Genomic DNA, 26,799 nt, shown 5'->3' with positions numbered 1-26,799 from the left:
TCGCGAGTGGAAGTATCAGACTCCCCTTCTCCACGCTCCCAATCGATTTGTGCCATCAAAATGTTCTCCAAGCTTTCCACACGCGGCATTGCCAGCCGCCTGAGCTGCCTGACCCAGAAGACGGCACCCAAAGAGGCCACCGGATCATCCACTGGATACCTCTCTGAGGCAGTCTATGCCCGGGAGCAGAAATACGGTGCCCACAATTACCATCCACTGCCAGTGGCCCTGACCAAGGGCGAGGGCGTCTACGTGTGGGATGTGGAGGGTAAACGCTACTTTGATTATCTGAGCGCCTACTCCGCAGTCAACCAGGGACACTGCCATCCCAAAATTGTCAAGGCACTCACAGAACAGGCCTCCAAACTGGCTCTGACCTCCAGGTAAGGGTATTATTGAGTTGAATAAACTTTAGACAAGAAATAATATCAAAACAAGAAAAGAGTCGAGCCCCCCTAACGCTCGGAAAGCTTATCTATCGGTTCCATAAAGCTTTGTCAGCTTTAAATATAATATACAACATAAAGCAAGTTCACGAGAGCAAGCAGTGAGAGTGACCTTGGTCCAATTGGTGGGAGAGACATTCAGTTTCTTTAAGAGCGGATTCTATCTTTCTTTGTGTTCATTAAAACCATTGGTCATATCCGTCCGTCTGTTTCTAAGCAAAACTACTGCCTTATTAATGAGTTATTAATTTGTGTTAATTTCGTCTTTGCACTGCAAAGAGTTGAGATTCAGAACCATTAGCAATTTTCATGGCTAAGCCACTCCACAGATTTTGATTGAAATGGTACTTAAAAATACCCTTTCTTTCCTGTTAATGCTTGAGTGTTTTATGTGTCTGGCTGAGATTAGATTTGCTGCACTCATTTCGTAAACTCATTTCCGAATTATAAACAGCTTTGATGGCTCAAAAATCTCTCAGTTAGTAACCATTTTTCTCATCTGTTCATTGCGAACCATCAGTTTGTGTTTTCTTCCTTAACTACTAGTTTAACCCCAGTTTAATTACTGATAACCCCCCGTGGAATAGGCTCAAATCTAATCAGTTTGAAATGCACAAATAAATTCACACTCCACTTAGTGTTTGGATGGGACATTTGTCAGAATTTAAATTTATTGAATTGTTCTATTGCACTCGAGTTCCTAACTGATTTGACTTGGACAACTCGGACAGCTCTTGCCGGTTTTAGTTGGTTTCACATTGGGTTGGGTTGCCAGGGGCAGATTGTTAGGTTGTTGGGTTGCTGGGTTGCTGGGTTGAGAGTGAGGCCATAAAGTCGCGAACAAAAACATTGATAAGAAAAAGCCTGAGCAATGACATGTTTTGGCTTACAATTTGTTGTTTTGCGATTGCTAAATTTGGAACAGAAAATGGATTGATAAGGTTCGGATGTGCGATCTGCCGAGTATAGGAAATATTTTTGGAATGAAAGAAATGCGCACACACCCAGAAAAAAAGCAATACAATTTAAATATTTCAACTTTCATTGAAAAATTACATGGTCCTGTATTTAATAAATTTATTTCATATTTAAATAGAATATAAATTTTTTCAATATTTTGTTATCAATTTATTTTCTTGAATTTTAAATTGTTTTTCCCTATGCAAACCGATTATTTAATTTAAATTTAATCTGTATTAATTTTTCTCTCAACCCCACCCGTTAGAGCCTTCTATTCGGATGTCCTGGGAGAGTACGAGGAGTTTGTGACCAAGTTTTTTGGCTACGACAAAGTTCTGCCGATGAACACCGGAGTGGAGGGCGGCGAGACGGCCTGCAAGTTGGCCCGCAAGTGGGGCTACGAGCAGAAGAAGATACCCAAGAACCAGGCCAAGATCATCTTTGCCAGGAACAACTTCTGGGGCCGCACCCTGTCGGCGGTGTCCGCCTCGAATGATCCCAGCAGCTACGAGGGATTCGGTCCCTTCATGCCGGGCTTCGAGCTGATCGACTATGACAATACCACAGCCCTCGAGGAGTCCCTCAAGGATCCGAATGTGTGCGCCTTCATGGTGGAGCCCATTCAGGGTGAGGCTGGTGTGGTGGTGCCCAGCGACGGATACCTGAAGAAGGTCCGTGAGCTGTGCAGCAAGTACAATGTCCTATGGATCGCGGATGAGGTGCAAACGGGTCTGGCCCGCACCGGACGCATGCTGGCAGTGAACTACGAGGATGTGCAGCCAGATATTCTCATTCTGGGCAAGGCACTGTCTGGTGGCATGTACCCCGTGTCCGCGGTGCTCTGCAACGACCAGGTGATGCTCTGCATCAAGCCCGGCGAGCATGGCTCCACCTACGGTGGCAATCCCCTTGGCTGTCGTGTGGCCATGGCCGCCCTGGAGGTCTTGCAGGAGGAGAAGTTGGCCGAGAATGCCTACAAAATGGGCGAACTACTGCGCAACGAACTGGGACAGCTGCCCAAGGATGTGGTCTCTGTGGTGCGTGGCAAGGGACTGCTCAATGCCATTGTCATTAATCAGAGTGAGTATTTTCCCGACTATTGATCTGTCGCTTCTGCTAATCTGTGGTGGTTTTTTGCTGCACAGAATACGATGCCTGGAACGTGTGCCTGAAGCTCAAGGAAAACGGTCTGCTGGCCAAGCCCACGCATGGCGACATCATTCGCTTTGCCCCACCTCTGGTTATCAATGAGGCACAGATGCTCGAGAGCATTGACATCATCAAGAAGACCATTCTCTCCATGTAGATGCGGATGGTCAAGGATCGCTTAGATCGCATAGTTTTAAGCTAGTTTTTGTTAAGGTTTTTCATGTCAAGTCTGAATTAAAATACAATCTTTTATAGCCATTACGGATGCTTCTTTTGACTTCCTTCAGCCTGAAATCAAGTTTTTTCCCCATCTCCGACTTGGCACACAAAATCCGCTTATAAATGTCAAATGTAATCTAAACCATTTCAATTTGCCCAGCTGTCTGATGTCTGATGCCTGAGGGCGTAGAAAAGTCAACTTCAAATTCCGCTCCCCCCAATCTCACACCTGTCAAGGATGTCACAGTTACCCCCTCCATCACGTTATCCTGCTGCAGGCTTCCTACTTGGCCATGTTTACCTAGTAGCTGTCGCATCTGTTTTGTCCTTCTCACTTGGCATATTGATTCTAGAGATTTAAATCAGCTCAGAGGCCAGGATGGAATACAGCCAACAGAATGGAGTACCAACAACAGGTGTCAGCCATGAGCAAACGATTGCTATAAGTAGGCCATAAAAACCCCCCCGCAGAGCATTGGAATGGCCAAAGGAAACAACAATTCGATTTGTATTTGATTTTATTTTGATTTTCATTTGTGTGAAATTTGTAGCACACCAATTGGAAAGCAATTGAAGGAAAAGCAGTAGCAAGGGAAGCGAAAGAAGGCAAAGCAGTAGAAGCCACAGCAGAAGAAGGCAAAGCAGTAGAAGGCAAAGCAGAAGAAGGCAAAGCAGTAACTGGCACAAATCTACACCAGCAGCACCTTTCCTCCTAGTCCTTCTCTCCTTGGCCAGCTAATTAAAAGTTTTTGCATTACGCTTAAATGCGAGTAGGAAATATCTTATCTTTAAGGCACATAAAAAAGGGACATAAGAAACTCACACAGCAAGGGGTAGCAGGTCAAGTGTTTGCAGCTAAAAAACTAAATCTCCAACGTCTGGCCTTTTGTCCATTTTCCACTTCGGGTTCTCAATCTGAATCTGAATGGAACTGAAACTGTTGCCTGTTTTTTCTTTCCTTTTCTTGTTGCTATTTTTTCTTCCTTTTTGTGGGGGGTGTGAAAAGCCAAAAGCCACACGACACTTGGCCCAGCACCCGGACAAGAACCCGGCCCATGCCTCTTTGTAGTTCGTACTCTGCCCCTGTCCCCCTTTTGACCAGCCCATAATCTTTGGCTTTTTATCGGCGTCCATCTGTTGATGTCTTTATTAAAAAAAGGAGCACACACCGACCGGGAGAGCGAGAGCGAAAGTATTTGGGGAAAAAATGCAATTTTTAGCCCATTTTTTGTTGGTCTTTATGGCACTGAGTCGCAGACCGTGGAGGAACGGGTGGGGCGGTTAAGGGACACGGCACTCCTTAAGCATTTTATTAGCAAAACTTGAAGATGTCTCGTCTGCACATAATTAAATAAAGCGTTAAAATTAAAAAATCAAGAGATTTTTTCCCCCACATTTTGTTTCAATGGAGAAAGGATATGCCCAGGATGTGCTCCAGCAGAAACCAGGACAGGAGCAGAGGACCTTCCTCTCAGATAAGCATTACAATGTCGTTAATTCGTTTGCCTTTATGTCGAGGCCGCCGGAATTCTTGTGCTTAAAGCACCCAGAACTCGAGCGATAAGGATGGAAAATGTTGCGACATTTTCCGCCTTGTAATTGTCCTCGGCAGGATGCGCGGTGTCCAAGTTTATTGCCTAACGACCGCGGCACGTTCTCTTCACCGTTTTTATATTTTAATTAAAAAAGAGCCGCAAAAGGGGGGGACATTTCTGGGTAGAGTTTCCCCTGCTGCAAGGAAGGTCACTGCAAGGAAAGTAGTTCACTGATTAGAGGCATTGGCACATTTCCGAGCAAACTTTTGACAGGAATCCATTGGCAGAGGACACAAAGAACACTTTAAATTTGCCAATCAAGGGAACAGCCAACACAGGGGCAGTTTTTTCCCGATATATGCTTATGGAAAAATCAACATTTTAATAGGAAAATCGTGCGAAATTTGTATCGTAAATTTATTAGAGCTTTAGGCGCGATAAACTCTCTTCCAGGCTGACATGTGTGAACAGACAATTTTCGTTGATTAAGGGGATTTACCGAGGCGCAGCAGCAGCAAAAAAGAAGCGATAATAAAATGTACAGCACAGGGGCAGGGGCAAAGGACAGGAGGACAAGCCTCACCAAATGATAAAATAAAGAGCAATACGAGTGGAAAAGATGCAAAAGTAGCTTATTACAAAGAGGGTGCAAAGGAAAATTCTATCCTATTTTTGTTCGCCCTTTTTTGGGGTAAAAAGAAAAAACAGAGAGCCAGCGAGAGGGTGGGAGGATTGGGCAATATTTTTATGCTTATGACGACCATTGCCAGTGCCAGCCCTCTTTTGTGTTAATAATCTTGAGGCGTCTACCGCCATAAACGCTTATATTTTCTGGCTTGATAATTACATTAAGATTTGAGGTTTTTCCTTTTCGTTGTTTTTTTATGGGTTTCTCTTTGTGGCCACAAAGCAATGAAGAGCCATGGAGCGCCATGAAGAGGCCATCAGAGCACTTTTCTTCTGCCTCTGATGTCCTGCTTGATGGTTTGCTGCGAATAAAAATTCAATTGTGCCACTCATAGAACAATTACAAAACAACAAGTGCTGAAACGAGCACAGAAATAAAGGGTTTGAGTGCTCGAGAGTTGAAGGAGTTGTCATGCATACTAAATAGTGTGATTCCTATACCCAGTACATATTTGTGCGTTCCAAAGGGTAGATTCTACGCGTGGCAATGATTGTGACAGGCAGTCCTCTGGCTGGCAGATTTCAGGGACTATCAACTCATCATTCGCAAATTCGGATTTTCAATGGTATAGAGACTTGTTTTAGCTCTAAATAGTATCAATCCAATATTATCTAACACTCTATCTACCAATCTACCCTGCTTTTGGTCGAAATATTATCTAATATTATCTACCAATCTATGTAACTCCATGCCTAATGAATAAACCTTATAAGAGGGCCAGGATATAGAATATATTTGTGTACACCCATCAATTTTGGTTATAACCAGAGATACCTTTGAAATTAACTTTTTAAACTTGAATTTTGTCTTTCTAGTGGGTATCCTTTAGTCGTAATAGCCACTTAATACTATTTTTTTGCATTTTAAAACACACATGCGAGTGCGATCACGACTACCACTAAGAGTGCGAGTACGAGTGGTATTCCCAAAAGCAAATCACGTCGAATCGGGCCAAAGCAGGGGAGTGGATCTCCCCGGGCAGGCAACACATTTTTAAAACGCCCCAACGCGCCGTGAGGGACACGTGCATTAAACAGCCCGAAAGGACATCAGAACGACAGTAATTTACAAAACTCGTCGGCAGTTGACTTCACAACGCGTTTGTCTGTCGCGCAATTAGGCAATTGCCCCCGTAGAGTCCTCGTGAGTTCTGCTCTCTGAATGTCTGTCTGCGTGTGTGTGTAATTGACAAAAAATGACATGCACAGCGAAAAGAAAAATAAACCAAAAATTGATTTTTATGTAATGAGTCCCTCGGACTGCATCTGACTGTTGTTGTGTTTCACTTTTTTTGGTGACTTTCGTGGCATGCTGGCTGCATATTAAAAAGTGCGTGATGCTCCTCTGGGCAAGGGCTGTCAATTTTTATGAAGTTAAATGCCCCATCGACAGGTGGGAGTTGGGTGGATGTGGCAGAGAGATGCCACAGCACACACAGTGGGAAAAGGTGTTGCATGAAATCATGCACATAATTTTAATTGGTTTTTTTTCGTTGAATTTAATAAAGCATTATTAATGTGGGAGTTCCAAGGGCCATTCAAATCAATGGCATAAGTAAAGCCTGATTAAATCGAGCATATTTTAAAATGTTTTCAATCATTTGAATTTAAATTAAAATTGAAATGTTACCGCAACCACAGAATTGTACAGCACTGACACTACTTTAATCGATAGACGACAGTGCTGCCACCTAGTTATTTACTTCCATCGATACTATCGATAGGTTTCATCCCTGTGCCAGCAATTAATTTGCGCATGCATTTGAAAATTGTTAACCCTTAAAAGAATTGCCTATTTCTAAATTCAAAAGAAATTTAAAGTGATGACGACAAAAATAGTGTGATTATAAAGGAAATTAATGTTTTATAATATAAGGAGAAGAGAGGAAAGAAATTATTTCAAATCAAGGCGCGTATTTCTGCGTTCATATTTAAAAGGCTGAAATGAGATATTTTTCTTAGATCGGGAGAGCTTCTGACGGGTAAGAATATCCCTGACCATCAAAGCGCTATATTTTGAATTGAAGGCTTTCAAAGCTTTCAACCAATCAAAATCATTATTTTTTCTCAATATCCATCATAGAGTACCTGTTATCGACACCCTAATATGTCTCATCCAATAAAAAGGAGTATTTATAATAAGCCAAATTGATTCTTCAATCAAATTAAATTATTGTTTCACTGCTTAAACATCAAAATCGAGGAATATGAATTAAGACTACGGTATATTTACGGTATATTTTTAAAATGAGAGGTATATTTAGGTATACTTTTGAGGGTCTGACGGTATATTTTATCGATAATTCCGCGGTCACACTGGCTACCAGCAACAATTTTTTGTTTCACCTTTTTTTGTTGTTGTGGAAAAAAAAACGTAAACGAAAACTGACGTCCGAGGCGTCCCCTTCGTTTTGTTGTATAGTTAAGTAAATTTTAATTGTTCGCGAGATGTCGAATCAGAAGGCGGACACAAGTAACGCCAGCGTTATCGTTGACAATGACGACGAGGATATTGAATACATGGGAACCACTATGCAGCCCATAGTCACCATTGATCTCAGCGGCGACATGCCGTCCACCTCGGCTGCTGCAGCAGCCCGTGACGCCAATGGCATTATTGGCGCTGCTCCTCAGACAGGAGCCTCACCCAAGGCCACCACCAACGGGGAAACAGGTGAGTCCCAGGCAACCATCAATCGTGGTGTCGTCTTCATCCACTGTATGTCTTTTTTTGTTTGCTGTTTCTGTAGGTCCCCCTGCATTGGATGGTGCATCCAGCACAGGGGCCGCGGCCTTGGAGTGCGCCATCTGTCTACAGACTTGCATCCATCCAGCCCGTCTACCTTGCGGCCACATCTTCTGCTTCTTGTGCATTAAGGTGCGTAGTCCCCACACCCCTCGCGAATGCGGAAGCCACTCCACCGCCACTTGCCTATGCGCAGCGCATCGTCAAATTGAGTTTTAAATATTCGCTTTTGACTGCGAGTATTGTGGAGCACGTAGGCAGGCAGGTTCAAGGCTGTTCTGAACCCTTTGGTGTCTGCTGCTGGCTGTCCGATTGTTTAGCATTCACTGGTGCCAGGTGGTGCCACACACACACACACACACTCGATTGGATTGGCTTCCGGCTGAAAACTTGTCCAATTTCAAATTTTGACTATTTGTCGGTACAACCAGTTTGGGCCTTGGACAAGTATTTCAATTAGCACTTGAATGCATTTTCCAGTTCACATGCTACGAAGGCAGTGGCTTAGGTGAAGTGGCACGTTCAGCATTTATCTAATTTCTTGTGTTGTTTTTGCAGGGCGTTGCCTATAAGAATCGTCGTTGCGCCATGTGCCGACGCGAGATTCCCTCGGAGTTTCTGGATCATCCCACGCTTGTGAATGGAATCGAGGATATTTGCATTACCCGCGCCACCGAGGATGGCTATCAGTGGTACTACGAGGGACGCAACGGTGAGTTGTCATTTCTGGTGTCCGACATCCCGCATTTCCCCATAACCCAAACTAAAAACCCCTCACCAATACCCTGCACCAATATAGAGGGTTGGTGGGCCTACGATGCGCGAACCAACGAAGAGATCGAAGAGGGATTTCAGATACTCGAGGCTTACAAGAAGGATAATCCCGATGAGAACATAGATGAGTTAGACCATGGCGGACCATCTATTAGTCAATCTGCATCCCTGCCAGATGTTTCAAATGATTTGCGGGATCAACTTTCTCATCGACTTTAATCATATGCGTCAGTATAGTCTTAAAATCGACAAGTATAGAGCCATTCAGAGACGCAAATCGGAAGAGCCACCACCGGCTAAGTTTAAAGGCGTGGCCGGGCTCTTCCTGCCCACCGCTGCCAACTAACCCACTAGATATTTAATCCCATATGCAATCCCCTCATCCGTTCTCCCACATCCAACATCCACCCACATCGAAACCAAACTGTGATTTAAAGACCCAACAAGGTCCAACTCCAAAAAGTATTCTTGACAATAATGTAACTTCAGGTTGGTGGCAATACGATGACCGCACCAGCCAGGACATTGAAGAAGCCTTCAAAAAGGGCGAAAAATCCTGCTCCATACTCGTGGCTGGCTATGTCTACGTGGTCGATCTGGAGCAGCTTGTGCAGCAGCGTCAGAATGAGCCAACCCGTTGTCGTCGCGTCAAGAGAGATCTGGCCACCATACCCAAGAAGGGAGTGGCCGGTCTCCGGATCGAGGGCAATCAGGTGACCAGCGATACTGTTTTCAGCCGACCCGCACCAAACCCACCGACGTCCAACACCACAGCTGCGGCAGCTGCCTCCAGTTTTATTTCCACCATTGCCGCCACAGACGCTGCCATTCGGATTGCCAGCGACATCATTGGCTCCACGCTGGCCCATGCAGATGAGCTGACGCGGGGACTGGCGGCAAGCAACATCAGCGAGGACCCCAGCAGCAGCAGCAGCGGTGAGCAAACAATGTCAAACAATCCACAGGACTCAAACACAACCGCAGCACCAGGAGCAGGTGCCGGTACAACGCGCTCGCTTGCCTCCTCGCACTCCAGCTCCATTCAAGATCTCCTGTTCAGCGCCACCGAGGACCTGTTGAACACCCAGCAGGTGATAGCCAACAACCAACACACCATTGATCTCTTCGAGCAGGCCTTGAACGACTTCCAGGCCCTCACCATGCACACCTTTGTGGACTCCAGTGATGACGATGAAGACGAGAACGAGCAGGAACACAATGAAGCTCTGGTGGAGTTGGAACCTCGGAATGTGGAGGCGAGCGAGACGCAGCCAAACAGCAAACATGAGGGTCTCTAAACATTCACACACAAGTGTAAACATTATATGCCCATTTCCCCCACGCACACTTAAAGAAAAGAAATGTTCCTTGTAGCAGATTTCACTAAACACTGAAAGGAATGTTAACTAGAGAAATGCAGCGCGTACCTGAGTATATATAAACATATATATATGTATATATCCGAGAGCAGAACAGAATATGTCTACAGGGTAAACTACACACATCACACAAAACAAATACATATTTATGTATATTCCTTTCAATCAGATGTTACATAAAAATATGAATGGATTGATGCGTGGATTGGGAAGTACTTATCTGATACAAAAATTCCGAACTTCTGTATGCCAAACAAAACTCATTTACACACAACTTAAACAACATTTAATGCCAAACACAAACAACCATAGACAGACACACAGTGTGAACTTCCCAAACACGCATAATCCCAGATAGAAAAACCATAGCATTCCGCTGTAAATAAAACTAAATGATATTATACCCTAAAGAGTTCAATATAAATTACTCTTCCTTTGTCGAGCGGAAAGAATGAAATAACCACCAAGAATGAATAGTAGTGAGAAAGACAATATAGACGTGAGAATATCGATTTGGGAGCGATGTGTGAGGGATTCATGGAAAGAGTGTCCCAAATTATAATAAGTCGACTTTAAGTGCGTTAAACAAACAAAATTTCTGTGAGACTTAATTCTAATGATTATGCATTAAGTTATCATTAAAACAATGATATTAAATCTGACAAGAGGTTCAGCAGTAGTCCTGAGCCAAGCACCTACATAGTATACTAATGCAATGGCAATTATTATTCCCCCGGTATTAATAATCTCAATTTTGTGACTACTATTTATAGGTTCGTTTAGGATTTGTACCCCGCCATTACTTCTAACAGCGAAATGTGTATTCGTTGCTTCCCTAATATCTACGATATACCTAAAGCTCTACTGAAATCGTATTCCGATCCCGAGCTCCCGAACCACTCCCCAATCCCGGTAATATCAAGAAAACAATTATTATTATCTCTAAATGTTCATCCGGGGAATGGGAAAACACCATCGTTTCGAATGCTATTTCATTACCAAACAGAAAATCTCCTACTTTCGCTACCTTCCATAAGGATAACGCTTTAGCCACCACCAATCCTCACTTTCAACTGATATCATTTGCATGACATTTCTAGGATCTAGTCTCTAAATGATATTAATTCCCTATCGACTGGTGGCAGCTCTAAAAGATAAACAGAAATAAAACAATACGTACTTAAAAAACAATTAGCTTTTTAACAATAACAAAATGGTATATCAAGAAGAACAACAAACACACGGAGATGCCTGGCAGACAGAGGCAGAGGCATGCTGAGCAGCACGTAGCAATTTCTTCCCATCATATTTTCAATTGAAATATTGTATAACTAATGCATTCAGTATTCAAAAGATTGTGACCCCCCAACAGCGAGGGACGTTGAAGAGAAAGAAATGGCTTAATGAAAGATAAATCCTGTGAAACAGATACATTTACATCAAATATAAACGTAAACGATGATATTGTTTAGATCCTAAGACATTTTGAATGTGGTTTATGTTTGGAACGAGAGAAATAAATAAAGAGAGTTAGATCTAGATGTAGTATTCAGTCAAGTGTACTTACCTAACAAATACGAGTATTGTTTATTTATTATACCGGCGAATATGAACCTGTAAGTATAAAAAGCGATAGAACGATAAAATACAATACATAGGAAAACAAAGGAAATATCATATCCTTATCCAATTAATTTCAAAATAACGATCGCTTTTAGATACCATCTTTTAATCATGATCCCCCCACTCCAACCGACACTCGATAAAGGCAACGAAATTCTATCCCCTTTCCCTTTTGTGGCACTGATTGACGGGAATGGGACCTGGAACCGTGGTACCCTGAAACCCTGGACCCTGTCCGTCTACAAATACCTTAACCCAATGACTCATGCGCAATGGACCAAAAGAAAATGCCCGAAAGGCACGCAGGCGGCATAACAAATTTCTGGACCTGTTGTTTGTGGTGCTCTTTTTTGAACCAACAAGATGGTTATATGTACATACATATGTACCTCCATAGAGAGGTGAATAGAGGGGGGGTATAGGCGTCGTTGCTCTAACAAGGGAACGGTGTGGGGCTCACGCAATGGGATCGTTTCTGTCCCATAAATATGGTCTGCAGTGTGGACAGAACAACTCTCTTCGCTTTGGGCACATGAGTCATCTTTGTTTACATAGAAATTATGCTACCTGCTGCATTATGCTCTTGCGTATGTTCTTTCTACCTGTTGTGTAGTCTGAGGGGATCGTTTACGATCGACGACAGAATGACTCGTATCAGCATAGAGGCATCATTATGAAATGATATGAGATGATCTTCCTATAATCTTGTAAGTGAAACTGTCGCGGTGACAATTTCATATGTACATATGTAAAAACTAAATGAATGGAAACTAATTATTCTGACTACTATTGTGTAAAGTTTCCATACAATCCTGTTGAATTTTCGTTGATAAGAAGACAATAGGATCTTAATTCTTTATCCTAAATTGTATGTTTGCAGTTCTTATAGTCCCTGAGATTGAGGGTGAATATTGTATATAGCAACACGAGATATGATCGTCAAGAGTTCTTATTCATAGAAACATACAAACAACATACACAGATACCCTGGTAAATCATACTTACCTTAAACTTTAAGGCTTAATTGTAACGCATATTTACTGTTTACGATGCCATTCTATGGCGTTTTACTTCTTACATGTGAGTGCTATCTCGAATTCGAATCACTATCATCGGTCTCTGTCGCGTTTTGTTTATCATTTCGCGTATTGACGCCAAAAGCTTTGGCGCAGCTGCATAAGCTTTTAGGCCTGTGAACATGATCGGACATGTTTGGACCCGGAGCTTTTTGGAGCCAGCTAGCTCCAGTTACCCAATACCAACAACAAACAGCCAGACAGTACCTTGCAAGTGCTTCGGTGGTTGGCCATGGCTCTCTCTCTCTCTCGCTCACTGTCGCTGGCTCTCTGGGCACACACATGCGCAGTGCAACCTGCGCTCCAAACTGGTTTCCAGGGAGGAAATCGGCTTAGCTCACGGCGGTACATACCAATTTTGTGGTGCTGTGCGCTGTGCTCTCTCCGTGGCGGTCTCGGTTTCGGCCTAAAGCCAGCTTCGGACAGTTTTTTTTTTAGTTGATTTGTATCTACCTTTGGTGCGGACGGTTGGCTCGGAATAACGCGTTCTCCGTTTCGTTATCTAAAGCGCAACTGGGGAGACCAGAAACCAGTCTTTAATTGTTTTATTTCAAGCAAAAATCAATTAAAATTACCCACAAACACCCCATAAATGTAAGCAAATGCATAAAGAATACAATTTATATGGGGAAAATGGCTTGAAAGCTTGTGCGAAACTGTGAAAATGTGCAAATACAAAAAATTGTATATTGATTTTCTTTGAAAGAGGGAACGAAACGAAGAAGAGGAAGCAGCAACAGCACAAAGCTGCGCTGTAAGGTTTCCAACGTGTGTCCGTGTGTGGGTGTGCACCGTCAGTGTGTGTGCGAGAGAGTCGAAGAAGAGTACAGAAATAGAGAACAAATTGTATTGGTGTGTGTGGCAAAATGTATTTTTTGTTGTTATGTTCTAGCTTTAGCCAAGTTAAAAAAAAAAAAAAAAACAAGAACCAGCAGCACCAAAGCACGGCAAAGGCAAAAAGCAGAAGAAGTGGTTTTACACATGTACATCCGCATGCATGCAAAAATACTTGATGGTGTACGTATGTATGTATGTGCCAGTGTGTTCTTTTGTGCAATTTGCCTTTTAAAGACATCATAAAAATAGCTCAGACTGCACTTTGAAAGTGAAAGAAACACTTACATACATATGTATGTACTTATGTACATATGTACATACAAATGGACGTTATGTGGAATGTGAAGTATACAATTGACAAATGTAATTATTGAACTGAAAGTGGCCGACTCTTTCATCTTTTTCTTGTTCATCGCACAAAATCTCACGCTTTCTTTAGTGCTTTGACTTTATGGCTTGCACGGTACTCGCATGGTGCAAAGAACGTATGGCATTAATGTTAACGGATGTAACACACGAGAGGAATTCTTGTTCGTATGAATACTAATACAAATGCGAACGGAATTATCTTTGGGAACCCCTCTCATTACCAAATAATTTCCAATCAATCGAAGTAGAGGGTATCTTTTAGTAGACTACACCCCGCTTCATTGAACTTGCGTGGGCTCCCCGTGACGACAGAGAACGAACGACTTTGACCGCAGACTTCTCTCTCGCTCTCATACGCACAGCACATCCTGCGCATTTTGCCGTTTGACGTCGTTTCTTATTGATTTTGTGTGCTTTGGCGTTCATTGATAAAAGATTACAGGTTAAACGCGCCAGCGCGTAAATGTGTGTGGAGTTCACTGAGGTTCTGAAACTCTTGATACCAAATCGCTTGACCTTCCGCAGATACAACCCCCACCCACCAATCACCCCAGCATGTCGTAAGGAGACCGCAGACCACTCTAAAACTCTCTCTCACGGACAATGCAACCATTTAGCGACAGTCTAAGCAAGAGTCGCGATGATTTGGTCAGTGTCGCCGCAGCTACCGCCTCACGGCAGCAATTGTACGGCCAAAGGCGACACCACGGCAGCAGTCCCAACCTGTCGCTGGATCAGACGGATAACCTGCGGAGAAGGTAAGTTTCGCACGATTTACAGAAAGAAAAAAAAACGCTGAAAATATGTATATTTTAATTCATTTTATAAGAAAATTCCGTCAGATCGTGCTCAAGTTCGAGGTAATCGACCTTCAGCGTACACTGGAAAAAACCCCTAGCGAGCTTTGGGTAGTTTCTTGCCGCCCGCTCGAAACTACTCCGACAGGTTGATCGATCAGCGGCACGGCACATAAACAGTTTAATAAATATAATTCAAAATCTAGAAATAGAGTACTGGGTTGGAGGCCCGTATCTTTAGACACCCTTCTATTTTATATAGAAATGTGCAAGATTGCTGATTTTTTTTTGTTTTAAAATTTAAATCGTTGACTAGTTTTTCATAAAAACAGGCAGAAAAACGCTTAAATAATGACCCGAACAATCTAGATATCCACCTGTAAAGTTATAACAAACGCAATTATATCGAAATCAGCACATTAGACACCAAATTTTGGAGAGAACTTCCTTATTTTTTCGTAGAACCGACAGGGTTCAATGATTTTAGATATAATAGATAGTAATGGCTTTCAACAAACACGTGCTCATAATAAATTGTGGTGAAATGATAAAAAGCAAACGTACTCGAAGAGAGAAAACCGATCTTTGCAAGGGGGCCGACGCGCGACCCAAACTTCCTTGTCACACAAAGCCCCACATATGTAGATACAAATGGGTGTATGTCTATATATGCATACATGCAAATACCTGTCGGTGTGGATCATGTGGCCCCGCTGCAAAAACTGGTTTCGAGTGTGCCCAGAGAGCACATCGGCATAGAAAGAGGCCAGGCGAACTGCAGTCAACTGCAAGCATTAGCGAATTTGGTCACTTTGACAACATTAAACGCCCGTGATAACAAAAGATGAGAGACGAAACGACAGAGAGGGAGAAAGAGAGCGGTTGGAGCCAGAGAGCACAACATCCGAAAGCTACGCTGATAATGGGAAGCTTTGGGGCCATGCTCCAACGCTACCGCTCACCATTTAGTTAGCAAAAATCAATCGTTTCTGACGGTTCGGTCTCAAAAATCGTGAGCCTGCCTTAATGTGTGCTCGTACGTATGCGTGTGTGTGTGCGCTGCTTATCGCCAAATCAGTTGTGGTCTCCTCTTCTTTTTTTGTGTTGTTGTGACGCAGTTTTTGCAAAATACACGAAATTATTACAGTTTCCCAAGCAATCCACATGCATCCCAAACAACAAAGCCAACGAAAGTGTTACGCGCTTTGCTCTTGGTCTTGTAATTAACACAGACGCCCAACAACAAAGTCTTACCAACTTACCTTGACGTCATTTCATTTTTTTGGCGACAAAAAATAGCAGCAACTCGGCCAGTCTGTTGTGTGTGTGTGTGCATGTGTTCGCGCGGTGGCTGTTTGTGCTTGGCACGAACCGAGTGAACGTTTTTAATCAAAAGTTACTTTGACGCCGCTCCGACCGCTGACGCTGCTGTGCGTAAACCAAAAACTGCTACCAGCGAAAAGCAAGCGTAAATATTTGCATTAATGCAGCGCCGTCGACGTCGTCGCCGTTGTATATGAATGAATGAAATTCTTATTGCGCGACAACTAATTACAAAAACAAACACAATTGGCCGTGGAAATCCGAATTAAGTGTGTGGAAGAGAGGGAAAGCGAAAGGAAAGCACATTCACCATGGTCTATTATATATCATTCTTTGGCCACAATGAGCCGCCGGACAAGATTATAAGCAACGAAAAGAGGTAAATCGCATTAAACTGAGTCACACCACGCTGCAGCCAGCCGCACCATTTACCGTTATGTGTGTTTTCTGCACTCGCGCTGACCTGTGCAAAAAAAAAACCACGAAACGAATGACGCGAGAAAGAGGAACGCAGCATGCCGCCAAATTTCCGCGTTCTATGAACTACGACGCGTCACAGTCAAAGGTCAAAACGTGCTGGCACCTTATACACTTTCGAGACTTGATTAATACTTTTCACAAATTTAGAAAAAACCCAACGCTCGAAGAAAAGGTTTTTGACACTTGTTAGGCGCGCGGGTGACCGTGCCCTCTGAGGCGATTGCGAGAGTGAGACGACTATATGGTCCGTCACCAAATAAATCTGCAAAGAACGGTAGATTCTATGTTTGTGTGTGTGTGTGTGTGTGAATGGTGGGTAACAGGTGATTTGCCTGTCGGTCGGTCCCGTGAGACTTTCTACGAGTCGCTCTGTTGGCACTGTAGTCGTTGTTGTTGCGATAAATGTTTTTCACCTGCGGCTGCTGCTGGTTTCGCTGCTCTCCGTCTCTCGGTCCGTCCAGCTCCCCTAGCGTCTACTCTACTCCTGTGTTTGCTTATCTTATCGCACCACAAAGCAAACACGAATTCCAAGCACGGCAACAGGAAGGCTTTTGCGTGTGTGTGTGTGTTTCCAGTTTCCAGAACTGAAATAATGACGAGGGGTGGGGCGATCGCTTCACTAATATTTATTTGCACGGCTTTTTATCAATTATTCGCTCTTTTTCTGCACGTTCATTGTGTCAGCACACGAAAACAAGAGAGTGGAACAATAGTTTTTCGAATGCTAAAGCTTTTGATACCCTTGGATATTGTCAGATTAATAAAATAATGATCCAATTGGGATCAATTGTTTAATGATCTATAAATAATCTAAGGTGTTTCTATGACATATGTATGTACTTATGTGTACATACATACATACATACATATGTACAACATACAATGTCGCATAGCTATCAACTTAATAGAGTCGAATTTTCGTTCTGGCCAATCGTTTGTCGATATAAGGATACCTTCTGCAAGGGTATACAATATGATTTGCGACGTGTGTAAGCGTAAAAACAAAAGCCATAAACAACAGTTTGTTTATCACGCAAAAGAGGATAGGACTAGAATATCAGAATATAGAATGGAAATCGAAGATACCGATATTTTTGGATCATTGGAATGGACCTTTATTGTACATCATTGAATGGTAGGAGGTAAATAATTTATTATTATTATGGCTGTCTCTGCTAAAGTGGAGTGGGAATCACTTTTATTTATAGAAACAGGTAGATAGTACTGTTTCTTATCGCATTTCAAAACAAACCTGTTAATTATCGATAAGTAAATAACGGGAATTGAAGACAGTAGGGAAATATGGATTCCTTAACATGCGTACTCACCCGTTTTAATGGTGTTTTCTTTTATTTTTAACAGCATGGCCTGCCTGCAGGATGAGTTCGGACATCTAGGAATGGCGGCCACAGATCTACCCTTCAAGTCGCCCGATCTCGATTCTCCGCCGCATCTGCAGCATCACACTACCTACGGGGAGATCACGGACAGCAGTGCCGAGAACACGTGTCAGCAGCGCTGGCCCCACAATGTCAGCGGGGCGGCGGCAGCGTTCGGGCATCCGGACAAATCTGTAGGATGGATGTATGGGCTGCTGGGCTGCATGAAGCCAGTGCTCTCGTTCATTGGCAAGAGCGGCGTGATCGAGGTGAAGAGTCAGCGGGCCGAAGACTGGGAAATACCATTCGAGTCCATCACCGATCTCGAGTGGCTGGGCAGTGGAGCGCAAGGCGCCGTTTTCAGTGGCACGCTAAAGAACGAGATTGTGGCCGTGAAGAAGGTAAAGGAACTGAAGGAGACGGACATCAAGCATCTGCGGAAGCTGGACCATGAGAACATCATCAAATTCAAGTAAGTCTGCTGGCTGCAGTCTGTTAAGTCTGTAATTCCATCTAAACAATCGATTGATCCACCTTGCAGAGGAGTATGCACCCAGTCGCCGGTATTCTGCATCATCATGGAGTTCTGTCCGTACGGTCCGCTGCAGAATATACTCAAGGAGGAGCAGGTCATGTTGCCGTCCCGCTTGGTCTCCTGGGCCAAGCAAATTGCCCAGGGAATGCAGTATCTGCATTCCCACAAGATCATCCACAGAGATCTGAAGAGTCCCAAGTGAGTGCCACAGCAATAGAGTTTTCCGAAATAGATTCAAATTTAACGTATCCTGTGGGGGGATTCTTTCAGCATACTGATTAGTACAAATGAGGTGGTCAAGATTAGCGACTTTGGGACGAGTCGAGAGTGGAATGAGATTAGCACCAAGATGAGCTTCGCGGGCACCGTGGCCTGGATGGCTCCCGAGGTGATACGGAATGAGCCGTGCTCGGAGAAGGTGGACATTTGGTCGTATGGCGTTGTGCTATGGGAAATGCTCACCTGCGAGATTCCCTACAAGGATGTCGACTCCTCGGCCATCATCTGGGGTGTGGGCAACAATTCGCTCAAGCTTCTCGTACCCAGCACCTGTCCGGAGGGCTTCAAGCTGCTGGTGAAACTCTGTTGGAAGAGCAAGCCCAGGAATCGTCCCTCATTCCGGCAAATACTCTCGCACCTGGACATTGCCGGACCGGAGTTGCTGCGCAAGTCGGAGAAGCAGTACTTTGAGACCCAAAAGTCGTGGAAGGAGGAGGTGCGCTCGCACCTGAAAGAGATCACCCAGAATGGCACCAGCATACACAAGTACGAGCAGGATCTGATTAAGCGGCGCACGGCCGAGTGGCGGCACGCACAGGACATACGCATGGTCTACGAGGACAAGCTGCAGAAGACGAACCAGCTCTTCTTTGAGCTCAGCGAGTGCATGACGCAGCTGCAGGAGAAGGAGAAGGAAATTGCCGAGTAAGTGCTAACTTTTGTTCTCAATGGAAAGTTGGCTTTTCTTGACTCTCGAACTCCCCTTTTTAGACGTGAACGGAAGTTGCCTGGAAGTGGCTACAAACCGACGCGACGCCTTGGCAATACACTCAGGAAAATGCAACACTATCGTCGACGACTGAACGGTCCGCCAGCTGCCATCCAGCAGCAAACGTCCACCACACCAGATCCAGAGACTACGCCAGAGGTGATAAATTCAAATCAGTTTCCTTAGTAAAAAAAATAATGTAATCTTGATTGTAGTCCCCTGTGAAGTGCGTGCTGTATGCCCAGTTGGACGGTAATTGTCAGCCAAAGTCGTATTTGGGCAACATCATTCCTGGCGGTTGCGGCAGCAGCAGCATGGCCAACAAGAACAAGAAGCGTGGCCATCGACGCAATGGCTCTGGATCGCTGGGTGCACCGCCCAAGTACAGTCCGACGCGCGACCGTCGCTACCAGAGCGAGCCGGAGAACCGAAAGGTACAGCTGGTGGAGCAACAGACACAGACGGATGCCATGGATGTCAGTGAGACGGACATGAGTCCCAGCGGCGACCTGCCACGCACTCAGCCCATTGATGTGCCACCCCCGAATCATCGTCAGCTGCCGTTGCAATTGCAGAGAGTCCAGAAAATGGCCAAGGCTCAGGCGCAGGCCAGAGTTGGTTCCGTGAATCCCACTAGTCCGTCGAATGGCAACTCGTTGAGCACCAGCGAGCTGACGTACCAGGATGCCTGCTCTAGTCCGGACCAGCTGATGAACGACGATGTGATGAACAGCAATGAGCGTCTGGACATCACCGACTGTTGCAGCGACAATGAGAATCTCGATCGATTGGGTCGCAAAGTCATCGAGTTTATAGCCGAGAACCGCCTCTCCATTCAGTCCAACACGAATTCAAACTCAAACACTGAGAATGGGAACGGAGGAGGATCGCCGCTGCAGGAGCGCAGGGAAGCTGGCAACAGTCCGTGCCTGAGTCGGTGCAGCAGTACGCAGAGCAAGCGAAGGAAGCAGCCGCAGGGAGACAATTCCAATGGTCCGAATGGACCCTCGGTCTTCAACGCCAATGGCGGTGAGGCCAATGCTCAGGATAGCTGGTCGGATGAGGAGGGCGAGACCACGGACTGCAAGTACGCCTTGCGGAGACGAAGGTGAGTGGGAAATAAAACCAATCCAAGATCCATATTAACCTGTGGCATTTCAGCATTGGTCGACTGCCCATTGCCCGTGGCATGCGTCCGCGTCGCAGCTACAAGGCTCCGATGTCCCAGAAGGTTGCCATACACCACAAACGCAATGTGGTCATTGTCTCCGATGAGGAGGAGAACACCTCCGAGTACAGTCACTCGCCGTCCAGCCAGCACTCGACGCTGGAGAGCAATACGGATATAGCATCGGCCATGAAGCAAACCCAAAACACATCCACCTCAACAAACAGCTGCAGCGAGCCCGAGGAGGCGGACGATTCGAGTAGCTCCAGCGACGACGATGATGATGCTGATCCACAAGGAGCCAAGGGCTCCACACTACCCATGGGAGCGGTGCGCAGCAGCGACATTATATCCATACCCACATTCGAGGCTGATGGTGCCGTCAACATGGTCTAACCTAGCACGATATGTCTAGCCTAAGCGTGAGAACTCCTAAACATAACCAGTTGTGCATGCATGGTCTGTGCAACAACTATCTCTACTTTATATATACTCAACCGGGAAATCGCCCCCCACTTTTAATGGTATTATCTATGTTCACGTCCAGATCTATCTATCAATATCTCTCTCTATCTATAATTTATTTACGTATGTGTTTGTTGTGTCCGAGTGTGTGTGGAGCCGCGTCCCGCAGGCGTTGATCGCTTCGGGATCGCCGCGATTACACACCGCAAAACCAAACAGAACCTTCCTTCGGGGTCAGGGGCAATCTTTTCTTCGTGTCGTACTCGTATCGCATGCATTTCCTATGTTGCTGAATATATTATATATCTATATATATAATTTTCGCATTAGTCCCTAGTTGGTATTTGTCCTTTGAGAGAGCTGCCTTTGTAATATATTTAAAAAATGACCTAATTGTATATGTATGTATTTTAGATCCTACGGCCTAGGCATAGCATAGTGTTAATTTTATTTTTTTCTGTTGCGATCCCAAGAGCTTGAACCCACAAAACGAAACCCAACAAACAACAAAACCTACAAAGCAACAAAATAATAGAATCAGCCTCAGGCAAAAGCATACTTATATAGGAAACAGATGGATAGAAAGTATAGGAATGGACAGAGGAGGGAATTAGTAAGACAAAATAGTCAGGGATATTTTTTATATAAACGAAATTTGCTAAAGATTTGCTCTCGAAAGATGCATGTTTTTTAAGAAGCGATTTGTATAATTTTATAGTCGCGCATTTGGATGAATGGTAGAGAAACCTTATCCATGAAAATAAAACAAACCTTCCTTTCGGTATGCACAAAATTCAAAGCTTCAGTGCCTTAAAATGCAAACAACAACAAAAATATGATAAAATTAAAATACAATTAAGGAATATTGAAAGAAAATCCTGGTAAAATTCTGACCGCGGCTATGACGCGGCCAATGAACGCTTTCCAGAAGACTTGGAGGAGAAATCATTGGAAAATTTGTCTGGTTTTTCATTTCTATTCTCTGGAAAGCGTTCATCAGCTGCAAAACGAATTACAAATTTAAAAATAATTCTATATACACTCAATATATATATTATATATATTCTACATATATAAATTTACACACTAGTTGGATGTTTAGCTAACATAAGTTGCGTCGTCATCGTCGTGGTCGTCCCACCTCGGGGCGGCATTTCTCTACATTATGTAAATGTACTCAATATTAAGTTTAAATTTAACGACTCATACGAACTAGCAATAATAATAAATGAAAAACAAATAAGAAGCGCTACAAAAACGAGACTTTTTCGTAAAAGTAAACAATTGGGCGCCAATTGGTTCCACTCTCGAGCATTCTCTTTAACATTTTTCGCTTGTGCATCTGCCTGTTGCCGAAAAAATAAATCTCGGAACACTTTGTAGATAACATTTACAACACACTTGAAATTTTTATTACACTATAAAACAATTTATAAACCGAATTATCAGTTGGCAAAGTGTCCTACTTCTTGTGCGCCATTTAATGCTCGGATCTCTTGCAGGGCTCTTCCAGACGAGTGCGCAGCGCATTCAAAGCCTTGACCTCCCGCGAGTCGATAATGTGGCAAACCACTTGCGTCAGACTACCAAATGGCAGCAGTCCGGCCGTGCCATGCGACACATCCAAGTGCCGGAAGCGATCGATGTTGCATGTGCAGCCGTCAAAGACATAAAAGCCCGATCCCGACTCGGAGTTCTTGTCCACCCTGAAGACCACATAGTTGCCCCAGGGTGTCATGGTGAACACTCGGTTGGCGACTTGAAAAGAGGAGATGAGCAGCCGCCTAATACTCTCCATGGTACCGCTCTCCGACCCAGCCACGGCCAGCATATGGGGCTTGAGACAAAAGCGCGGATATTTTGGTGCTTCAATCTCATGCCTGCTGCTCGCTTCAGTCGGCACCCGACACTTCTCGTCCCCACCGCTGCACCAGCAGGATTGCTGGCACGCCTTTTGCTTGAACGTCTTGGCCTGGAAGTGGGCCACCTTGAGCGGTTTATTGGGACACGACATCCCCTTGGCCTCTGTCTCGGAATTAGTTTTTGCCCTGACTTTCTTTATCGTTTCCGCCAACTCTTTTGGCTGTCTCACTGAATCGAATCCCTTATCCTTTCTCGGGCTCTGAGATCTGCCGGACCTTTCCTTTGGCAACACGGAGTGCTGACCACGAGAGGGCTTTTCCTTGGCTGCCAATGAGTTTTTGGTCTCTCCAGAAGTTAGCCTCTGATCCTTCACCTTGCTTGATGGTTTGCCCTTTGGTGGCGAGGGGTTCTCAGATTTTCCAGAAGTTAGCCGCGTACCGCCATCGTACCTGGATGGCACTTCGATGACTGAAACTGATACTTTCAGTTTTCCCTTCTTTTCATCTTTCTTGGTATCCTGCGTATCCTCTTCACCTTCGCCCTCTTCATCGAAATTGAGTTCCGTTTCATCCTTGACATTGTCCAACAGTTCGAAGTTCTCGATGTCAAAGCTGTCCTCAGTTTGGCTCACAAGATCCTCCTCGTAGTCACTTACCGAGGCCAGCACGTGACCGGAGCTGGTGGCGTGCTGTTTGAACCGAATCGTCTCGTTTATAGACTGCACCTCGGGGTCAACGCCCTCGGGCAGGGGTGCCAGGGCATAGCCCTTGGGGCATTCGGCCAGATTATTGATGCGCAACGCATGGATGTGGTAGGGCGACTGGCGGTTGGACTCCTTCAGCAGCTGGTGGAACACACTGATCATGGTGAGGGGATCCCGAAACATGCGCACCGTGGACCACTTGGCGCCGAGCGCCTTGTCCTGCTGCACGTGCGTGCCGACAATCGAGTGGCGGTACGCATCGAGCAGGTAGTAGAAGCCGCCCTTGCTCCACACGGCGTACATCTGGCTGTTGATCTGGAAGATGACATTGCCGAACTCCTTCAGGGTCTCGCGGACGTGATGGTCAAAGTCTGTGCCCGCGACACGCACCACGCACCGCCAGTTGCCCGACCGTACATTGGGCAGCAGCTCCAGCTCCACCACAAACTGGCCCAGGCGCAGCTGGGTGGGAAACTCGTCCAGGTTGATGGGCCGCAGATCCTTCAGGCGATCACCCCAGCAGCTGCGACAGAGCTCGACGCCGTAGCAGATGAGCCGATCGAACATGTTGGTGTTCCAGGTGGCCGGATGGTCGATCTTCGAGGCCATAATGGCGCCCACCGCCACCATGATGCTGCTGCGACTGCGCAGCGGATCGGCCGTGTTGAGGGACAAGTGGAGACTCCCCTTCAGATAGGCGTAGTTGTTGTTGATCACCTCAAAGTCCACGTCCCGCTGGACAGTGTCCCTCAGGTAGATGCGGCCATCGGGCGTCACCAGGCGCACAACCACGAGCTCCCGCAGTGTGAAGTCATCAGTGGGCGAGATGCCGCTGAGCTGGCTAACCAGATAGAAGACATTGTCGATGGTGTGCAGGCAGACGAGCATGGCCACGCCTTTGGCTTTGTCGCTAACCAGATCGTCCTTGCGCCTGCCCTGCACATCCAGCACGAAGAACACCTTGCGCCGCTTCCAGATGAGCAGGTGACCCATCTTGGTCAGCAGCAGGCAGTAGTGGCCAGTGCGGAAGAAGGTTTGCAGCACATCGCGCAGGTTGCTGATAATGTGAGGCGGCTGCGTCTCTAAGGGCTGCTTCGGATCGCCCAGATAGCGCGACTCCAGGGCCAGGGTGAAGGTGTGACCCTCCAGCGTGAAATTCCGCTTGATGCGATCCTCGGCATTCGTGTAGACCTGCGGCCGTAGAAGTGGCGTGCTCTTGGAGTCCTTGTTCGGCTTTGAATCATCGCCCTCGGAGCTGGCCATGAACAGGTCAGTGCCCTCCTGCAGCAGCATGTCGATCTTCTCCGCGGTCCACTCCACCTCCGGCAGGACATACACCAGGGCGAAGGCCTTCAGGTACGTGGCAAAGTTACGCGAATTCACCTCATCGTGCAGCCTGCCCTCTAAGCTCCTGGGCCCGGCAATCTTGGACTCGGAGCAGACCATGCCCACGGCAACGCCAATGGAATCGGCCTCCACATCCACGCGGTTCTTGCGCTTCTTGCAGGACTTCCACAAATACTCGTGATAATAGGGCTTGTCCAGGGGATTGGCGGCATAACGACTCGGGCAGATCGGATTTGAATAGGTGCTGTAGTAGCTGGAAGGAGAGAGGGATTCAGTACCACAATTGTGTCTTGTGCCGCCTCACCTGTTGCTTGTGGGCTGCCGCGAGCGGCTGCCGCTGGGCATACCCTTTTGATTCACTTTGGATTTTGACATTCTCATGGAAAATAATGGAAATTGTTGTCGTCAGACGACAGTTGACAGGGGAAACTAAATGGACGGGATGCGAAATTCTCAACGCAACAAAGTCACCATTTCGTTTTAGGTTAATTTAATGTGTACATATATTTTAGATTTAGTTTAAATCGCTGGCTTTTAAATTACATTACTTAATTAAGGGGTCGAGTTTGGGCTGGGGGAGGAGTTCTTTCAAGTCTGCGCCCACTCTAGAGTGTTTGTGTTGCAGTTGGACTGCCTCTCAACATTCCATTGCCAGAGAATTGGAATTCTCGTTGAGTGCCTTGATGCCATTCTCGATGGGCATGGCCAGGCTATTGTCATCATCCGGCTGCTGCGGCTCCTGCTGCTCTTGCTGCTGGGCACCTGCCTGTGCCACCTGCGATGTGGATGGTCCGTCAATCATCATTTCATCTGTGTGCCCGTTCTCTGGCAATCCATTGCCATTGCCATTGGTGTGGCCGTAGTCCCAGTTGATCTTGAAGCGGGTGACGCGCGGCTTGCTGGCGAGTATGTTGCGCGTTAGCTTGTCGAACAGGGGCTTGGTGGGCGGATTCTCGCGCATCTCCTGCTCCCCATAGTCGTTGTTCACGTAGTAGCCAACACGCACAAACTCCTGCCCGCGATACGAGCAGGTCAGCAGCACAATGGTGACGCCAACGGCATCCTGTTCCGGAATTTTGCTAACATCTGGCGGATCAGCCTGGAAGACGAATATGTGACGACCCTCGGGCACGGGGCCCACGTAAATGGTGTCCAGTACTTGGTCATGCTCCTCGGACTCGGCCGATCCCACGTAGATCATTTTCCATTCGAGATCCTCCTTCAGCTCCTCGATACACTCAAATGTCAGTTCGAACTGGAAGGGATTAAAGAAGCTGCTGGGGTTGTCCAGCACCACAACGTTTGTGATGTGCACCTTGGCCATGACTGTACTTTTGGGACACTGCTGTTCTTTGGGAGACTGCGAGACTTTCAGCCTTTTTTCTCAGACGCTGCAAGCGGCGGGCTTTTTTGTGCTCCTTCTGTTGGATTGCGTGCGCTGATGAAATTACTAGCGGCTAACGACGTAAATATCAAAGGTTTTTGGTTGCCTACGTTTAGAATTTATATTGAAAGAGTTATTTGTCGTTGAATTAATTAATTTTGCGTTTTGTGTACAATTCGGTTTTGTGTAAAACTATGCGGAATTTTATGACAGCTGACAGGCTTTCCCGCGCTTCCCGCTATCGATACCACGTATCGGTAGTTGTGTGCGATAGGCGATTGTAGCCATAAAATTATAGCGATACTTATAGCAAAAATGACGTCACATTCCGTTTCATGATTTTACCATTCGAGTTTGAACCTTATTTTCAGTCAATCAAATAAAGATGTCATGAAAATCATGACAACCTTGTCATGATCTTTTGAAGAATTTATTGATAAATATGATAAAATTATAGTGTTAAGGCTGAGAATCCTATCTAGCTGGTAATATTAAACAGAAGATTAAAGTCGAGGAAAATAGTTTTAGACTTACGGTATATTTACAGTATATTTTGAAAATAAAGGG

General features: G+C 45.4%; 5 protein-coding genes across 8 annotated transcripts; 3 read left to right on the top strand and 2 right to left on the bottom strand.

Annotated features, from left to right (window-relative positions):
• LOC117894413 (ornithine aminotransferase, mitochondrial) lies at nt 1–2,816 on the top strand. The gene is made up of 3 exons (XM_034801423.1): nt 1–383; nt 1,672–2,486; nt 2,552–2,816. The coding sequence occupies exons 1-3, from the start codon at nt 61–63 to the stop codon at nt 2,710–2,712; spliced, it is 1,299 nt and encodes a 432-aa protein (XP_034657314.1). The 5' UTR covers nt 1–60; the 3' UTR covers nt 2,713–2,816.
• A 4,506-nt stretch (nt 2,817–7,322) lies between these two features.
• LOC117893834 (E3 ubiquitin-protein ligase rnf146) lies at nt 7,323–9,904 on the top strand. Of its 2 annotated transcripts, none has more exons than XM_034800599.1 (4): nt 7,323–7,670; nt 7,747–7,874; nt 8,301–8,454; nt 8,542–8,865. In XM_034800599.1, the coding sequence occupies exons 1-4, from the start codon at nt 7,445–7,447 to the stop codon at nt 8,733–8,735; spliced, it is 702 nt and encodes a 233-aa protein (XP_034656490.1). In that variant the 5' UTR covers nt 7,323–7,444; the 3' UTR covers nt 8,736–8,865. The 2 variants fall into 2 exon arrangements, with proteins under 2 accessions (XP_034656490.1, XP_034656488.1); XM_034800597.1 differs by lacking the exon at nt 8,542–8,865 and adding an exon at nt 9,006–9,904 and having other exon boundaries at nt 7,327–7,670.
• A 4,331-nt stretch (nt 9,905–14,235) lies between these two features.
• Nucleotides 14,236–21,488, top strand: LOC117893831 (mitogen-activated protein kinase kinase kinase 13-A). Of its 3 annotated transcripts, none has more exons than XM_034800592.1 (7): nt 14,236–14,558; nt 17,763–18,251; nt 18,321–18,512; nt 18,585–19,238; nt 19,305–19,461; nt 19,518–20,410; nt 20,464–21,488. In XM_034800592.1, exons 1-7 carry the CDS (start codon nt 14,404–14,406, stop codon nt 20,864–20,866), a joined length of 2,943 nt encoding a protein of 980 aa, XP_034656483.1. In that variant the 5' UTR covers nt 14,236–14,403; the 3' UTR covers nt 20,867–21,488. The 3 variants fall into 3 exon arrangements, with proteins under 3 accessions (XP_034656483.1, XP_034656484.1, XP_034656485.1); XM_034800593.1 differs by lacking the exon at nt 14,236–14,558 and adding an exon at nt 16,053–16,299; XM_034800594.1 differs by lacking the exon at nt 14,236–14,558 and adding an exon at nt 17,493–17,542.
• An 831-nt stretch (nt 21,489–22,319) lies between these two features.
• On the bottom strand, nt 22,320–25,255 carry LOC117893832. The gene is made up of 2 exons (XM_034800595.1): nt 25,153–25,255; nt 22,320–25,101 (listed from the first exon to the last, which is right to left on the bottom strand). The coding sequence occupies exons 1-2, from the start codon at nt 25,227–25,229 to the stop codon at nt 22,416–22,418; spliced, it is 2,763 nt and encodes a 920-aa protein (XP_034656486.1). The 5' UTR covers nt 25,230–25,255; the 3' UTR covers nt 22,320–22,415.
• Nucleotides 25,256–25,333: 78 nt separating this feature from the next.
• On the bottom strand, nt 25,334–26,469 carry LOC117893838 (histone chaperone asf1). The gene has a single exon (XM_034800603.1). It carries the CDS (start codon nt 26,170–26,172, stop codon nt 25,486–25,488), a length of 687 nt encoding a protein of 228 aa, XP_034656494.1. The 5' UTR covers nt 26,173–26,469; the 3' UTR covers nt 25,334–25,485.
• Between the last annotated feature and the right edge of the window lie 330 nt (nt 26,470–26,799).

This window comes from Drosophila subobscura, chromosome J (assembly GCF_008121235.1).
Source record: "Drosophila subobscura isolate 14011-0131.10 chromosome J, UCBerk_Dsub_1.0, whole genome shotgun sequence".
Lineage (NCBI taxonomy): Eukaryota > Metazoa > Arthropoda > Insecta > Diptera > Drosophilidae > Drosophila > Drosophila subobscura.
The sequence above is the reverse complement of the archived record's forward strand: the minus strand, read 5'-3'. Positions and strand labels throughout refer to the sequence as shown.